General features: G+C 56.3%; 2 protein-coding genes across 52 annotated transcripts in view; one reads left to right on the top strand and one right to left on the bottom strand.

Moving 5' to 3' along the window:
* On the top strand, positions 1-7,503 carry UCK1 (uridine-cytidine kinase 1). 2 transcript variants are annotated; one of them, XM_016961902.4, is made up of 7 exons: positions 1-242; positions 654-813; positions 1,719-1,815; positions 2,033-2,175; positions 2,265-2,359; positions 5,314-5,362; positions 6,070-7,503. In XM_016961902.4, the coding sequence occupies exons 1-7, from the start codon at positions 135-137 to the stop codon at positions 6,249-6,251; spliced, it is 834 nt and encodes a 277-aa protein (XP_016817391.1). In that variant the 5' UTR covers positions 1-134; the 3' UTR covers positions 6,252-7,503. The 2 variants fall into 2 exon arrangements, with proteins under 2 accessions (XP_016817391.1, XP_016817392.1); XM_016961903.4 differs by lacking the exon at positions 2,265-2,359 and having other exon boundaries at positions 29-242; positions 6,070-6,737.
* POMT1 (protein O-mannosyltransferase 1) overlaps positions 7,504-17,678 on the bottom strand; it is a 20,895-nt gene continuing 10,720 nt past the window's right edge. For 27 of the 50 annotated variants that reach the window (XM_063787276.1, XM_063787286.1, XM_024345534.2 and 24 more), the window contains 8 exon segments: positions 15,673-15,769; positions 12,771-12,863; positions 12,351-12,471; positions 11,822-11,919; positions 11,115-11,228; positions 9,831-9,957; positions 9,079-9,256; positions 7,504-8,371 (listed from right to left, as the gene is read on the bottom strand). In XM_063787276.1, the coding sequence (XP_063643346.1) occupies positions 8,197-8,371; positions 9,079-9,256; positions 9,831-9,957; positions 11,115-11,228; positions 11,822-11,919; positions 12,351-12,471; positions 12,771-12,863; positions 15,673-15,769 (1,003 nt within the window). In that variant the 3' untranslated portion in view covers positions 7,504-8,196. 50 annotated transcript variants of the gene reach the window in all.

Consider the following 17,678-nt stretch of genomic DNA (forward strand, 5'->3'; position numbering starts at 1 on the left):
ACAACTCCCGGCGTGCCCCGCGCGCCTCCCGGAAGTGATCGCTCCGGTCGCCTCCGACCTCGGCGCTGGGCGGGCGCGCCGGGCCTGGGGAAGGGGCGGGTGCGGGGACCCGATGCGCGGGAGCGGAGGCCGAGATGGCTTCGGCGGGAGGCGAAGACTGCGAGAGCCCCGCGCCGGAGGCCGACCGTCCGCACCAGCGGCCCTTCCTGATAGGGGTGAGCGGCGGCACTGCCAGCGGGAAGGTAAGGGGCCGAGCGGGCCGGGGTCTCGCCTCTCGCCGGTGCCTACGGGCGGCCCGGTCCAGAGAGGAGACCCCAGCCCCGGCCGAGGGGCCCCCTGCCAGGCAGGGGCAGGGCGCGGGAGCGAAGGGGCTGCGGGCCGCGATGGGCCGGGGCGGGCGAGGGGTTGGGGCGCTGGGCCTCGGGGCTCCCCCACAGCCTCTCCGCCGGCCGGGCTCCTCGGAGCCCCAAGTCCGTGCTAACCCCGTTGGGCCCCCGCGGCCCTTCCGCTGAGACCATCCACACCTGTTGGTGTCCTCCCGCCTTCCGAGCATACCCCCCAGGGGACGGGTGGGTCAGTGTCTCCAGAAGCCGGCCCCGTGCCTGTCACAGGACGAGCCGTTCCAGGCGGGAATCCCGCTTCTGTGTCTCCAGTCGACCGTGTGTGAGAAGATCATGGAGTTGCTGGGACAGAACGAGGTGGAACAGCGGCAGCGGAAGGTGGTCATCCTGAGCCAGGACAGGTTCTACAAGGTCCTGACGGCAGAGCAGAAGGCCAAGGCCTTGAAAGGACAGTACAATTTTGACCACCCAGGTAAATCGCGAGCCCAACGGTGTGGGGAGGGCAGACCCCATTCTGGGCGGCCGCTAACCAGCTGCGCTTGGGCCCAAGATTGGATGGATGCAGACCCGCTTGGGCTGTTCCCCACAACTCGCCATGCAGCCTGCAGTGGAGTTGGCCGCACAGTGAAGTCAGGGGAACTTTGCTGAGTTCTCTGGGCCCTGAGTGTCCCCCCCAGGAGCGTGGTTGGAGCCAGTCAGGAAGCCTGTTGCACTGTGGGGAGCCCTGCCCTGCCCTGCCACAACTGTGATCCTGGAGAAATCCTCCCATCTTCCCTTCCCACGTTGGGGCCTTTAGGGCCCTCCACACACACCTCTGCCCACTGTGCCCTCCCGTGCTTTGGGGCAAAGTCCTCAGAGAGGCCAGTGTGGGAGGCGGTAGGTAAACTAGCGCTGGTGGCCTGAAGCTCCGGGCCAGGTAAACAGGGGCAGATGCGGCAGGGAGACACCTGCCACTGCTAGAAGATTCCACCCTGGCTGGCCGGCATGGTCAGCCTTTTCCCAAGGACTTGTGGGAAGAAGGCCTGCAAAGCCGCAGTCTAACCAGTTAGTCCCAGAAAGAGAGAGAAGCAGAGGCCCAGCCTACCCACCTCCCAGGAAGAGCTGATCAGAAAACCCCTGTGTTCTGGCATCTCAGGGGCACAGAGCTTGGGCAGTGGCACAGCCCGAGAACAGCAAGGACAGGGTCATCCTGTGGTCTGCAGGGCTGCAGAGGGCGCTGTTGCTACCAAACATACACTGCCGTAGTCCTAGTCTACCTGTGCTAGGGTTCTCGGTGTCCCCAGCACCCAGCTGTGCTGACCCCAGAGCAGAGAGGGTTCCCTGCTGTCCGCTGCACGAGGGCATCTGCCTGTCTTGCCTTTGTCTCCAACCCTGCAGATGCCTTTGATAATGATTTGATGCACAGGACTCTGAAGAACATCGTGGAGGGCAAAACGGTGGAGGTGCCGACCTATGATTTTGTGACACACTCAAGGTAAGCAGGTGGTTCTAGGGAGGGCCGAGGAGAGCGGCCAGCTAGGACGTCCCCTCGGGCTCACACAGACCTGCCTGGCGGCAGGCCTCCCCCAGTTGGTTTCTGTGGGTCCCCCACCCCTTCCCACAGTCAGTGTCCCTGCAATGGAAGCTGACTGTGTGTGTGGCCCGGAGACCCTGTGTCTGCAGCAGAGCCCCTTTCCCCGTGCGCCCCTCAGGTTACCAGAGACCACGGTGGTCTACCCTGCGGACGTGGTTCTGTTTGAGGGCATCTTGGTGTTCTACAGCCAGGAGATCCGGGACATGTTCCACCTGCGCCTCTTCGTGGACACCGACTCCGACGTCAGGCTGTCTCGAAGAGGTAAGGCGGCCGCGGGCCTCCGTGCCTGCCTGGCCGAGGCTGGCGGCAGGTCCTGAGGTCTGAAGCACGCCTGCCCCTTGCCGCTGCAGTTCTCCGGGACGTGCGCCGAGGGAGGGACCTGGAGCAGATTCTGACGCAGTACACCACCTTCGTGAAGCCGGCCTTCGAGGAGTTCTGCCTGCCGGTACCTGCGCTCGCTGCTTCAGAGCCCATTTTCCCCTTTCACAAGGACACGTGGGACCCAGTACTGTGAGAGGGCTTAGTGCTGGGTGACAGTGATCTGATAGAAAAAAAGGAGAAGAATTTGGCTCATTACGGCCACATACCCTGGGAGTAGTTCTCAGCTGTAAAAACATTCTCTGTGCCTGCTCCTCCCTCTGCCTAAAAAAGCCCCGTATCTCCCCAGCATTCACACTGGCCGCTTCCTCCCTGCCTCAGGCCCTTGCCCAGCGTCCCCGTTCAACACTGAAAACCCTCTGCACCCAGCGCCAGCCTCTCTGCCTGCTTCCTTTTTCCGGGGCACTTACCATCATCTGACACGTCCTGGGTGCTTATTCCCCGCAGAGTGGGGAAGCCCAGGAGCACTTTAGTCTGTTCACTGCCAAGGCCGGGATCTGGCCCTCAGAAGGTGCTTCAGAGCTGCTCCTCCAGGGTCTGTGACCCCAGGCTGCTCTGGGCCAGTGCTCTGAAATCTTGGAGCGAGCGCTGTGCCCAGATCCCAGCTGGCTTGCAGAGAGCAGGAACTCCCCGCTGCACACCCACCTGTCTTTTCTCCATTTCTCCATCTTGTGTTTCTGGCTTGGTGGGACTCGTGGCTCTACTCAAATGGGAGTGTTTTGCATGGGAACGTTTTGCCTCTTAAGGTAAAAATACAGCACAAAGGAACTGAAACCAAGATTCCTGCCTTTGATAATGTAGGACAAGTGAGTTCTATCTGCTGCTTTTTTTTTTTGAGATAGAGTCTCTTTTTGTCGTCTAGGGTGGAGTGCAATGGCATGATCTCGGCTCACTCCAAACTCCACCTCCCAAGTTTAAGCGATTCTCCTGTCTCACCCTTCCGAGTAGCTGGGATTACAGGCGTACGCCACCACACCCAGCTAATTTTTGTATTTTTAGTGGAGATGGGGTTTTGCCATGTTGGCTGGGCTGGTCTGGAACTCCTGGCCTCAAGTGACCCACCCACTTTGGCCTCCCAAAATGCTGGGATTGAGCTACTGTGCCTGGCCTTTTTTTAAATTTTATTTTTAATGAGGCAGAGTCTTGCTCTGTTGCCCAGGCTGGAGTACAGTGGTGCAATGACAGCTCACTGCAGTCTTGACCTCCTAAGCTCAAGCGATCCTTCCACCTCAGCAACCCGAGTAGCTGGGCCCACAGGCGGGCACCACCATGCTCGGTTAATTTTTAAATTTTTTGTAGAGATGGGGTCTCCCTGTGTTGCCCAGGCTGGTCTCCATCTCCTGGCATCTAGTGGTCCTCCCACCTCAGCTTCCCAAAGTGCTGAGATTACAGGTGTGAGCCACTATGCCTGGCCTATTGGCTGCTATATAAAGAAAACTTTTTTTTTGCATTCATGCTGTCTGAAATTTCTAAAATATAATTTTAAAAGTAAAGTTAACTTGTTTTAGTCTCTCATTCACAGAAAGATATTTGGCAAAAAGTAGGTGATTCGCAGTAAAACTCTGGATATCAAATCTGCCTCAGCGACCTGAGTAGAGGAAGTGCTGTCACCTGCTATGTCCTGGGCCCAGGCCCCACAGATGTTTTTGGTTGGTTTGTTTGCTTGCTTGTTTTTTGAGACAGGGTCTCCCTCTGCCACCCAGGCCCAAGTGCAGTGGTGAGATCTTGCTTCACTGCAGCCTCCACCTTCCACTCTCAAGTGATCCTCCCACCTCAGGCTCCTGAGTAGCCAGAGACTACAGGCACGCACCACCACGCCTGGCTAATTTTTCCTCTTTTTTTTTTGCAGAGACGGGGTTTTGCCATGTTGGCTGGGCTGGTCTCAAACTCCTGGCCTCAAGCAGTCCACCCACCTCAGCCTCCCAAAGTGCTGGGATCACCGGCGTGAGCCACCGCACCCGGCCCCAGCCCCACCCAGAGCCGTTCTTGAGCCTCCTTTTCCTTCACCTTCATGTTGAGTGGCTTGCGCAGTCCTCTGCCTGGACCCCGTAGGTATTTCCCACCTGTATTCAGGCCCATCCCTGCTGGCGGTTAAGACCCCTGTCAGCTCTCCCGGACTCCTCCAGCCCGTCAGACTATCAGACCAGAATAGAAAGCAGCCCTCGCCCTTGCGCTCGTGCTTTCATGAGATGGGGTCCCACCAACTGCAGACACAGCTGTCCCCAGGACTTGGTCCCTGTCTGCCTCTTGCCGCTCGTCTCTTCTGCCGCCTTCTTGACCCAAATCCACACGCCAGCAGCACCCACCGTTCCAAGTTCCGTCCTTCTGCCCAGACCCTGCCCTCCCTCTTCCCTCAGCTTTGTCTGATTCAGGCATGTTCTCCAGGCCGCTTCCCCTTCCCTAAAGCCACCCCCCAACCCCCACCATCTGGCTGCGGACCCTCCCCAGCAGCCCTGCATTTCCTGATATATCTCCATCCTTGTCCTTCCTCAGCAGCAGAGCATCTGACAGGGAATGAGAGTCAGCATTGAGCCAATGAGTGGTTGGATGAGGGAGTAAGTTACCATCAGCGTCTCTGCCTGCAGTAATTATGCACGGCGGCGGCTGTCCTGTTGCTGTGCCAGGGTATTTGCAGAAGCTTCATGATTCCAGAGGAACAATGTCACACTTTGTAGAAGTGCCACACTTAGCTTGGCCCAGTGAATTGAGTCGTTAGCGTAGCCAGCTGTCTCCTGTAATGGAGTGGGAACACTGGAAGGGGGCTGTCTTCTGTGATGGAATGGGGACACTGGAAGAGGCACTTTCTTTTGGCTGCCTCAGCTGCACTTTCTGCCTCACTTCTTGGATCATGGCCTCTCACACCTGGCTGATGACTGAGTCTGTGTCCCCCATTTGCCAATGACACCAGCACCTCTGAGCACCCCAGGGCCGCCCCTCCTGCTGTTGCATCTGTTTCTGAGCATCTTAAAATCACCTTTGAAGGAAAAGTCCTCACAGGAACCCCCCCCTTGTGCCTTACAGACAAAGAAGTATGCCGACGTGATCATCCCGCGAGGAGTGGACAATATGGGTAAGTAGCTGGCCTGCTGGGCTGTCCCCCCGCCCCTCCCAGAGCTTGAGGCAGGGACAGTTCCACCAGTGTGCAGTTACTGAGCACTCCCCTGCGCACGCGGCCTGCCAGTGTTGATCTGCGGCACAGGGTTAAAATATGCTTAAAAATGTATGTCGCTGGGCGCGGTGGCTCACACTGGTAATCCCAGCACTTTGGGAGGCTGAGGCAGGGGGATCACTGGAGCCCAGGAGTTCAACAGCCTGGGGAACATAGCAAAACCCCATCTCTAGAAAAAATAAAATTATTTGGGCATGGTGGCATGTGCCTCTGGTCCCAGCTACTCAGGAGGCTGAGGTGGGAGGATTGCTTGAGCCTGGGAGGCTGAGGCTGCAGTGAGCTGTGATTGGGCCACTGCACTCCAGCCTAGGCAGTAAAGTAAGAACCTGTTTCTTAAAACATATATATATGTATATTCAAATCTGTTAGCAGAAAGTACTTTAAGCAGACTCTAACATAAATTCCTGGAAGACCAAGCTAAGAAGTCTTATTTTGCTGTGTCCTGATGCATGTTTCTGTCTGCTGAGATTTGACTCGATGCCCCTCGCTGCAGGCTGTGCCTCAGGGCAGAGGTTGGGCGCTCACTCCTGGCCGAGTGCTGCGGGGAGGGGCGGTCTCCATGGAGAATGGATGCGGCTAACCCGCTGCTTGTCTGTCTCTTGGCGCAGTTGCCATCAACCTGATCGTGCAGCACATCCAGGACATTCTGAATGGTGACATCTGCAAATGGCACCGAGGAGGGTCCAATGGGCGGAGCTACAAGCGGACCTTTTCTGAGCCAGGGGACCACCCTGGGATGCTGACCTCTGGCAAACGGTCACATTTGGAGTCCAGCAGCAGACCCCACTGAGGGGCTGCCAAGCCTCGGGGCAGGTCTCTCGCCCGGCATGTGTGTTCAGGGACTGAGCCTGGGGACGCCCACCCACACCCACTGCTTCCTCTCGGCGCACCCCAGGGGAGTGTTAGCAGCGAGGCCTTCCTCACTCAGGAGTGGAAACTCGGATGTGTCACTCAGACTCAACTTGCTGGGACACTGACAGGCGTTCCTGAGGTTTTCAGCCACTTCCTCAGGCTCGTTGCGGTTTAAAGAAAGATCCCTCTAGGTCACTGAGAAATGCCACAGAATGTGCAGGAAGCCTGGGAGGCTTCTGTGAGGAATGTGAGGCACATTACTGGGGAAATTGAGGAGACAGCCTAGACACTGGCTGGCCTGATGTTTTGTTGACAGTGAACCCACAGTGGGAGAGAGTTTTTTCCAGTCTGATCTGGTTCTTACACACTCACACACATAACTCAAAAAGTTTTGTGAACAAGTACTTTCCTTTTTTACATGTTACATGTCCTCATGTTTTCTGTTTTCTGTTTCATAACACAAGGCTGGTTGTGGCCTACAAACCTAATTTCATGACCCAGTGGTTCGCAGTCCAGCGTGGCCTACACGGATATGGGGAGCCACTGAGGGATGTTTTCCCTCCTTGCTTGTGCCTTAAAGGCAGAGAAGCGAGGCGGATGCCCTGGAAGCCCCCAGCATCACACCCAGGCTTGTGCGGGGCCAGGCTGGGAGCCCATGCAGTAGGGCAGAAGGCAGCGGAGGCCAGGTCTGTCCCGGCTGGAGAACAGCGTCCACGCAGTCCTGCCTGGGGTCGGGCCCTCGCTGACCCTCACGGGAGCCCCCAAGGTGCTGTCTGTCTAGACAGGCTGTCCCACCCCAGGGTGGCTAGTGGCCATATGCAGGGAATGGTGCTTCTGGCTGTGGCACGCACTGGATCACCCAGGGCCCAGCAGACATGGCCGCCCAAAGTCAGCAAGCCTCCTTTGTGCTATGATGTGGAACTCACAGCTTCATGTGAACACCCGTGTCTGGGTTGCCTGGGGCGATCCTCCCTCCTGCGTGGTGGCTGTCTCTGGAAAGCATCCCTTGCCGCTGCCACGGGCAGCCCCAGCCCCCGTCCGTCCAGGCTCACCCACAGTAGTGATGCAGACGTGACGTGGGGGAAGGGGCTGAGCCCTGTGGCTGGGTTCTGACAACTGTAACGGTTTTGTCGAGCTTAGGCCCCTTTGGAGGGAGAATCAATAAATAACAAATACCAACTAACTACAAATGCCAGTTGGTTCCTTTTTTAATTACATTAAAAAAGACAAAGTAAAGGCATGGAGCTGTATGGATGACACACCTTGACCACTGACGAAGATTTCACTCAGCCACGTCTCAGTGGAGTCTCAGAGGGGAGGGTTTCCACACAGCACGGTGCCAAGGGCCAGTCTTGACGCTGTCATAGACAATGACATGCAAGCCCCAGCCCTGGCTCGTGGTTCAGGTGGCCCTCCAACACTGAGCTGTCCCAGGACGCCTGCCGGGCTCGCTGAGGGCAGGGCCGGGACTTGCTCAGGTTGCTGGGTGTTCATGAAGGAGGATCGGGTCTGCCAGATCAAACTCCACCCTGCAGCGGTTAGCAAGGACCAGGCCCTGGTCTGCTGAGGCTCCACTGCTGGCCCCGGGTTCTTGGCTTTTCTTTGTTGATGACTCCTACGCTGGCCTCTGAAATACTCCGTGTCTTAGTTCAGGGGTGAAGACACGGAATATCTTCATTGTCGAGAAAAAATTAACTTTGCACAAAAGGAGGTGCTCATCAGAGAGCTTTTCAATGAGACCCCCATGTGTTCCAGTAGAGGCCCCGCTCAGCCCGGCCCGTGTCCTCCCAGCGTGGGGCCCACCCTGCTCCTTACGTACATTGACCAAGACCCTTCAACCTTGTCCCGACCCCAGCACGGGTGTTCTTTGCCACACTCTTGTTCTAGTGTTTTCGGATCAAGATGTCCCAGCTGTCTTTCCAGCGAAGGGCCTTGAGTTCATGTGGCGAGAGTGACTTGTCCCCGTAGGTGAGTGGGCGCAGCGTGTTGGACACGTGGCATGCGGAGGAGTACCAGGCCACCACCAGGGCGCTGAAGACGCTCCTCTGGAGCTGGGACCTGCAGAGGTCAGAGCAGCGTGGGGGAGGGTGGCTGACCACTGCGGCTTCCCTGCCCGGCACCCTCTTGGCATCTGCTGTCCACACGGTCACCCCCCGAGGCCTGGGGTTCTGCCTTCAGGTTTCTGTGTCTTGTCTCCTGCCACCCGTGACCATCTCCCGCCTGGATGCACTGAGAGGGGCCCCCTGACGACTCCTCAGGCCTCCACAGTGGCTGGGCCACCTCCACACAGATGCCAGAGGACTGGTCCCAAACCCACGGTCCTCCCTTGTGTGGCTTCCTGAAACCGGGAGGCCCTCGCCCTCTGCTCCAACCTCCAAACACACTCTGGTTTAGAAGCTTTCTTGGGTTCTCTCCACCACACCACACAACCCGACCATAACCAGCTGCCGTTTCTGACACCCCAGGCTCCTGGGCCTTGCTCCCTGCTCCCGAATCCTCCAGGCCACCCACATCTCTTCATCCCCTCCCCGTCTCCCCACCCACTCCGCTTTCATCTCTGTCAGCCGCGACTTCTCCCTCTGGGTTCCTGCAGTGCCTCATCTGGGCATCTCTTCTGAACCTCACCCATTCCCCGGAGGGACCCGGAGGATGTCAGTGTAACGTGAAATGGGTGAGGTTCGCTGCACCCCATGTGTTTGCTGCGCATGGGCTTCCCAGCAGAGGGCTGCTGCCCGGTCCAGCCACTGTCTCCGCAGCCCCCGTACCTGCACAGGTGGTCGCTGATGTGCTGCAGGACCACAGGGAGCAGAAGGATTTGGAAGGTGAGTGCGGGCAGGTAGTGGTAGAGGAAGAGTGTCTTCTCCATCAGGAAGAACGGGAGGTAGTTCACTGCCCAGCCACCGGCACACAGCGCCCCAGCCAGCACCCAGCGCAGCCAGGCATCTATAGGAAAGGGCTCCAGCTACACCGACTCTGCTGCTCCCACAGGCCAGATCTTCTCTCTCTTTTGCTTTTTTAGAGAGAGGGTTCTTACTATGTTGCCCAGGCTGGTTTTGAACTCCTGGCCTCAGGTGACTCCCTCACTTTGGCCTCCCAAAGTGCTGGGATTACAGGTGTGAGCCACCGCGCCCGGCCTGGCTGCCTGTGTTACCCAGCCATTTCCAGCGCATACGGGCAACATGGGACCAAGGGGGCAATTCTTGCCCAATACGCTGCACTCGACTGGAGACGCCTCTAATGCAACATGGGAACTTAACATTTTGTCTCTTGGGAGACAAACATAATTTAAGATTCCACAATACAGAAACAAAGAGGCCGCCTTAAGGGGTAGGTTCCTATGAAGTCGGTTTGTCACCTGAGGCGGTGGATGCTCAGCGCACACCTGTAATCCCAGCACTATGGGAGGCCGAGGCAGGAGGATCGCTTAAGCCCAGGAGTTCAAGAACACCCTGGACAACACAGCAAGACCCCATGTCTATATTAAAAAGAAAGAAAGCCATGTGGGAGAGGTACTAACCCTGAGGGAGGTCATGGACATTTCTTCGCCGTCGGAGCAGGTACCACAAGGACAGCAGGGCGTAGATGGCCAGAGCGAGGCTGCCCGAAACCCAGATCACTATGTTTCCAAGTAGGTGGATCTGAGCCTAAGGGAACATGGGAGATGCTGTTAGCCACCTGCCCTCTACTCAGGGAGGGAAGAGAAGAGAACACAGGAAAGGAATTCAGATGCACGCACTACTTTAGCAGAGTGAAAAAACGCCAGGCACAGCCTAGCATCCACTAGGCCTTACTACTACTGTGGACAGGTCTGCTCCTACTCAGGCCTTTCATTAAAAGCACTGATGCCAGCCGGGTGTGGTGGCACATGCCTGTAATCCCAGCACTTTGGGAAGCTGAGGTGGGCAGATCACCTGAAGTCAGGAGTTTGAGACCAGCCTGCCCAACGTGGCGAAACCCCGTCTCTATTAAAAAGTACAAAAATTAGCTGGGCATTGCGGTGGGCACCTGTAATACCAGCTACTTGGAGGCTGAGGCAGGAGAATTGCTTGAACCTGGGAGGCGGAGGTTGCAGTGAGCCAAGATCACGCCACTGTACTCCAGCCTGGGTGACAGAGCAAGACTCCGTCTCTCTCTCTCTCTCTCACATACACACACACACACACACAGCACTGATGCTCTCAATTTTGTAATTGGAAACTGAAAATTGGGAGCAGATGACTCCGCTTTATAACAGCAGCGCTGTCCACGGAGGAGAATGCAAAGTGCGCTCAGAGCTCGGGGTTGGGGCGGCCTCTGGGCCTGAGCCTCTGCCTTCAGTGCACATGCTGAGCCGACCTACCCGCCTCTGAGGGAGGAGGAAAAAGGTGGGCATTTCCAGCGTCTGCCCATTCAGTGAATATTTATGGGGCGCTGACTGTGTGCCCGGCCTATCAATGCTTTCACTCTGCCGGGTGGAGAGACGGCACGCACATCAACAGAGCACCGGTAAGCTCCACCACCAGGTGCCACACGGAAAATTAAATGGGAATATCTTAAAACCACTTTCGCCAGGAAAAGGGGAACAATGTGTCTCCACAAAAGCAATCAAGCCGGGTTTCCTTCAACAGGCACACATGCCACACCCCTACTCTTGGCTCCAGGTTGCCAAAGCGTTTAGAGAAAACCAAGTCACAGGCCTTTGTCAGGAAAAGCTTTGGAGAAACCCAGCACTTTCTAGGGTGCAGCGGCTGCTCTTAATGCAAGGAATTCTCAAGAAACAGGATGAATCTATGACTGTCAGCTGTCAGCACCGCTCGCTTACGCTGGTCCTGGGGTGCAGCCAGTAGGCGATATTGGTGTCCAGGGTGACCCACTCCAGTGGGCTGGAGCTGTACTTGTGTTCCGAGTCATCACTTCTCAGCGCCAGCATCCTCCACTGGAACAAAGCAGAGGCCTCTGAGATTGAGGATGGGGGATGCCTCCCGCTGTGCGTGGATTTGGTCAAAGGAGTACACTGCTGCCCCTTGCACGTGGACTGGCCCAGCTCAAGTTCATTCGGATCATGCATTGGAGGCAGCATGATGAGAACCTGGATTCCAGCCCTGAATGTGGCCTTGGGAGGGTCGCCCCACCCTATGTGCTCCAGTTACCTCCTCTGTAGACGAAGTGATTGGGCTGAATGCTCTCTAAGGTCACGTTCAGATTTGTGACCGTGAGTTCCTGATTGTGACTTCTCTTGGGCTCTGTTGAGTGTGGCCCATTTCGCTGCCTGGGGGCCTTAAGACACCCTGGCGATGTTGCAGAACCTCCTGGGTCCCTATCATTCCTGACCACAGGGCCACAAGGTGTGGGCCAGGGGTGTCACACACAGTCCCTTACACTGGAGAGAGGAGACACTCATTCTGTCGTGAGCCTGTGGCTCCAGCGTCAAAGCCTGACTCTGGTTTGAGACCTGTGCAGCCCCCAGGCCTCCCTGCTGAGGAGTCAATGCTCAGCGAGCTAGGCCAGCTTCCCCTGGCCGCTCCTCACCTGCAGCTCCGAGAATCTCGCCATGAAGCTGAGGTTCCTGGTGACGTCCACCTGCGCAGGTGAGTGCAGCTCCCGTTCCCGCTCCCTCTGCTCCTGGCCTGGCAGAACAGACAAGGGCATAACAGATAGAAGTAGCACAAGGTCAAGAGCTCAGAGCAGAAGCTGTCAGTGCAGCAAAAAGCTGGCTTCCTGCCTTTCCAACAAAGGCCCCTTATCGAACCGCATCATTCCACTTAGCTTTCCCCACCACACCCAAGACTGCCCGGTCAAATGAGGTGATTTCGACCCTGAGAAAGCTCCACTTGCACGGGGATAAACTGGTTGCCTTCCAGCGACACCTCGGAAGAAGCGTCTTGAGTTATTACTGCAGCAGCTGAGTGCAGGGTGCAGGGAGGGAGATGACCTGCCACCGAGCATGGAGAATGTGCTCAGTTCCCTTCCCACCAAAATGAGAACTCTGGGGTGTTATCAAATATTGAGCAGCTGGAAGTACATTCCCGGAGCGGCGGAAGCCACGCCGCGGACTCACTCGCGCCGTATCGATGCTCCTCCACGTTCCACACCGTGCTCCCGTGGTAGCCCCGGGACAGCTTCTCCCCGACGATCTCCAGTTGCCGATACCCCCAGTCAGGGAGGTGAGCCCCGCTCAGCTGGTGACACCGCAGGAGAGAAAAGGGCGTGATGGGAAGGCCGTGGCTCCCGTGTCCACTCGGGTTGGAAGGGGAACCCCTGCCCGGGTCACGCTGTCAGCAGGTGCCCCTTGTGGGAGCTTCACATTGGGATTCCATCCTGAGAAGTTACAAAAGCCGCCCTCCCTCAGTGTAAGAGGAAGCCATGATGACTCAAATGAAGCGTTCCTCCTGCAGAGAGGCGGTGAAGCCTGAGGGGCTTGGGAAACAGACTGGAACCCACAGCTCAGGACAGGCCAAGCCACGGACAGTGTCCTTACCTTTAAGACAGCGGAAGTGTTCACATGCACAAAGCGGACCTCTGAGAGGATGCTCTTCCAGACGTCTGTGTCAGATCCTCTGTTCACAATTTCCTGCAAAAAGACTCTCAAGGATTATTTCATTCCTTTTCAAATTTCCTTCAATGTAAAAATAAAGACCTGTCACCAAACAATGATACTGACTTGAGCCTGAGACAAAGGGACAAGTCCCCAAGTGAGGGAAGCTATAAGGGGCTGGTGCTGGCCTTCCTTCCCAATGCCCACAGCACCCCGGGCTGCTCCGAGGGTCGCTGGGGAAGCGCACCCTCCTCCTCGCCAAGGCCGTACAAGAGGCCTCCTCACAGAAAATACAAAGCCTGATGTTCTTCGTGCCTCTCTGCAAAGCCTATTCATAGGGCTCAGAGCCCTGGCCAAAAAGTGAGCAAGTCTCAGTCCCTATCTGGCAGGACTCGCAGACAGCTCAGATGAAGGCCAGACACTGTCCCTGCCAGACACAGCTTAGAGATTTCCTCGCATCGAGTAATAAAAAAGACAACTAACATCTGAAAGGCACTTTGCCTTGTCACAGCCTGACATACTGGAGCCTCACAATGACCCCATGACATCACATGATTGTCATTTTCCCATACTGTCACAACCAGAGAACCCAAGAAGCTAGGCAGGAGCAGGCATGAGGAGGCCTGGCCGCGGTCCATGCCGCAGGCCGGGCGCGCACACCTCACGCATGCTCCTCCTTCCTTGTTCTATGAACTTCAGACACCTGAAATGTGGGCTCCTGGTGCCAAAGGGGCCATCAGAAAGGACAGAGAAGGGTGCCCGTGAGAAGGGGCACAGCACTCACGTCAGGGAAGGACTGGGGGGTGGTGGGGATGGAAATGCAGAACGCACACAGATATGCAGAGCACAGAGATGGCGAGTGGGGCAGAGGGGTGCACTCTGCACAAAAATGGAACAGCCAATCTGGAGCAGTGGCTCACACTTGTCATCCCAGCTACTCTGGGAGGCTGAGGTAAGAGGACGGCTTGAGTCCAGGAGTTCAAGACCAGCCTGGACAACATAGCAAGACCCCATCTCTACAAAAAATTTTAAAAATCAGACTGCCCTGGAATAGAAAAAATATTTTAAAAATTAAATACTCAAAATTAACAGGGGCCAGGCATGGTGGCTAACCTGTAATACCAAGAGGCAGAGGTGGGAGGATCACCTAAGCTTGGGAGGCCAACACTGCGGTAAGCCAAGATCATGCCACTGCACTTCAGCCTGAGTGACAGAGTGAGACCCAGTCGCAAAAAAAAGAAAAGAAAAGAACATCAGCAGATACCTGGCTTTGCTGTGAGGGCTGGCCATGGGGACGTGGTGCTAACTCTATCAAGCGAAACAGGGCTGAGCCTGCGTAGGCAGAAAGCACTGAAGCCAGTGGGAAGCTAGAAGGGGGTGTGTGACCTCACTATGGAAATAAGCCCAGTGCCTTCACTGTGGTCATGGGGCTGGGCTGCATTTAGTGTCCATGTCCTTAGATTCAGATGGCAACATGGTCCAGTAACAGAAGACTTTTTATGGAACCTTTCCCAGGAGACCCGATTCCGTAAGGGGAGCAGGTGGCCCTGGTCGCTGGAAGGAAAGGTGACCACAGACCCAGCGCCTCAGGAACATCCCCCGCACTCACGGCTAAGCCTGTCCCCAGGGAAATCCTGAGAAATGGAATTTCTCCTGGATCATGGTGGCAGAGGGGTGGCTGGAGCTCGTGTCCTGTGTTCAGGACCTGCTCCTGAGGCTAAACAGGTTGGGAGAACTTTCACCTAGCAGAGCCTCAAGCACACCTGGCACCCAACATGGAGCAAACACAAAGCATTTAGAATCTCAGTGAACACAGGCCTCTGATGCAGGAAACCACCAGGTTCCCCAGTTCCACCAAGGAAGACGCATCGGTTCCCTGTGAAAACATCTGTGACTTTATGTACGAATAAAACTTATGTAACTTTACATCTGAATCAGAATTATTCTAAATATCCAACCTCAACTGGGTAAACTGAAAAAAAGGAAAAATGATTATTCTCAACGGCAGTTTCAAACATTCCATGTCAGGAAGTGCTCCGTGTGAGCAAGTGCTCCGTGTGAGGAAGTGCTCCGTGTGAGGAAGTGCTCCGTGTGAGGAAGTGCTCCGTGTGAGGAAGTGCTCCGTGTGAGGAAGTGTCCTGTGTTACAGGAAGTGCTCCATGTGAGGAAGTGCTCCGTGTGAGGAAGTGTTCCGTGTGAGGAAGTGTCCTGTGTTAGAGGAAGTGCTCCGTGTTAGAGGAAGTGCTCCGGGTGAGGAAGTGCTCCATGTGAGGGAGTGTCCTGTGTTAGAGGAAGTGTTCCGTGTGAGAAAGTGTCCCCTGTGAGGAAGTGTTCCGTGTGAGGAAGTGCTCCGTGTGAGGAAGTGTTCCGTGTGAGGAAGTGCTCCGTGTGAGGAAGTGCTCCGTGTGAGGAAGTGCTCCGTGTGAGGAAGTGTCCTGTGTTAGAGGAAGTGCTCCGTGTGAGGAAGTGCTCCACGTGAGGAAGTGCTCCGTGTGAGGAAGTGTTCTGTTAGAGGAAGTGCTCCATGTGAGGAAGTGCTCCGGGTGAGGAAGTGTTCCGTGTGAGGAAGTGCTCCGTGTGAGGAAGTGCTCCGTGTGAGGAAGTGCTCCGTGTGAGGAAGTGTCCTGTGTTAGAGGAAGTGCTCCGTGTTAGAGGAAGTGCTCCGGGTGAGGAAGTGCTCCGTGTGAGGAAGTGTTCCGTGTGAGGAAGTGTTCCGTGTGAGGAAGTGTCCTGTGTTAGAGGAAGTGCTCCGTGTTAGAGGAAGTGCTCTGGGTGAGGAAGTGCTCCGTGTGAGGGAGTGTTCATTACCGACGGTTGTGGCTGCTATAGCCGCAGCCTTACTCACCAGTCTCCAGAGGTTCTGGGCGGGCATGGAGATGTTATAGTCAATGTAGCAGGAGACCTCCTGTGAATGGGGGCTCAGGGGGGCTGCAACATCATGCCTGGAAAACCAAGACCGAGATTTCAGAAAATTCCTTGAACTCCTCTGGAAGGCAATTACTAAATCTTTCAGGCAGGAAAAGGTTGCTTTTCAGAAACAAAGCCGGCTCAGCCATAAGGGGTGGCCCAGTCCCATGAGTTGCTGCTACTGAGGACGGAGGTCTTGAGGCTTGGCGATGGGAGCGGACACTAAACAGGCAGGAGGCCCTGTGGGAACATCTCCAAAAGAAAAGGACACTCTGCTGTGGAACCTTCCACCTGTTAGACGAGCGAACCAAGTTTCAGAGGAAGGAACCGTGCACCCAGGCCCGATCCGGTACTGCTGCGATGCCAGCTGGCAGTACCAATGCTACAACTTGCAGGGCTGAGCTGCCCGCCCCTGTGCCCAGCTGGCCTGGGGACGCAGCAGATAAGCTGGGAGAAAAGACTATCAACCTCAATGTTAACGAACACCCACTTCTTTTTTGTTTTGAGACGGAGTCTCACTCTGTCACCCAGGCTGGAGTGCAAATGGCGCGATCTCAGCTCACTGCAATCTCTGCCTCCTGGGTTCAAGCGATTCTCCTGCCTCAGCCTACTGTCTAGCTGGGATTACAGGCACGTGCCACCATGCCTGGCTAATTTTTGTATTTTTAGTAGAGACGGGGTTTCACCATGTTGGCCCAGCTTGTCTCCAACTCCTGACCTCAAATGATCTGCCCACCTTGACCTCCCAAAGTGCTGGGATTACAGGCGTGAGCCAGCACGCCCGGTCAGGAACACCCACTTCCTCTTAATCCACACACTCAGTAACCATGTGGTACTGCACCATGCACCTGGCACTGTCTAGGAGCAGCCACCCAGCTGTGAACAAGACAAGGCCCTCACAGCCCTCTGGGAAACAGCCATCATGCCGGTGGGCAGAGCGTGCACCTGTAGGAGTGCCACTAATGAAACAAATGGTGGGGGACAGCACCCAGGAGGCACTTTTTGATGCAGTGACATCCCAGCAGACCCCTACATAGAGGGGCCATGGGGGAGCCAAGTCCAAGAACATTCTCGCAGAGGGAGCAAGTGTGAAGCCCCCAAGGGGCCCGCAGGTGGTTGTTTCAGGGCTGGGGGGAGCCAGGGTGGCGGGGGTGAAGTGTGTCAGGGTCACCAGGGGCCTTGGCGGGTGACGGGAGTCACTGAGCACAGAGGAACAACGCAAGTGGGTTGTGCATGGTCCGCAGGCCGGATGGGCTGCTGCGAGGTAGAGAGGTCAGGCCCCAGGTGGTGGGAGTAGAGGGAGAAGGAAGGACCCCTACCCAGGGCTGGTTCTGAAGGTTGAGAAACAGGATCTCCCAATGGAATCAACATGCAATGGGAGGGGAGGGGAAGGAGTCAGGTGATGCCTCAGCTACTGGGCCCTTTCCAGGGAGAACCAGAAAAGCCAGGGCCAGAGACCGCCCCTGTGGAGCTGGGAGTCGTGGAGAGCTGGAGGTGAGCCCCGAGCAGCCGGGTGGAAGTCCAGGAGAGGTAGCCCCGAGACTGGACCTGTGCAGAGGCAGCAAGGCCGGAGGGCCTCAGAGACTGAGAGCAACAGAGGAAAAGGAGGCGGTGGAGAGAGCAGTCAGGGAGGAAGGAGGAGGGTGTGAGCAACTGTGCCCAGCACCACGGGAAGGCAAGTCGGACAAGGACGAAGGACTGAGAAGGAAGAAGCCTTCACGGCTCCACTCGTGCCCGAGCTTCCAGGCTTCTTGGACTCACTCATACTTTAAGCTTTACCACTTTAAGGAGGTGTGCCCAAACTCCATTCTCTGCATAGAAAGCGGGTCAACATTCCCAGCCTGTCCTTGTACACTCATCCACGGGGCCCTGAGCTCTCCTAGGATGGGCTGTGCTAGGTGCTTCTGTCCAGTCCTCACAGAGCCCCTGCTTCCTCTTAACCCC

Source organism: Pan troglodytes, chromosome 11, assembly GCF_028858775.2.
Source record: "Pan troglodytes isolate AG18354 chromosome 11, NHGRI_mPanTro3-v2.0_pri, whole genome shotgun sequence".
Lineage (NCBI taxonomy): Eukaryota > Metazoa > Chordata > Mammalia > Primates > Hominidae > Pan > Pan troglodytes.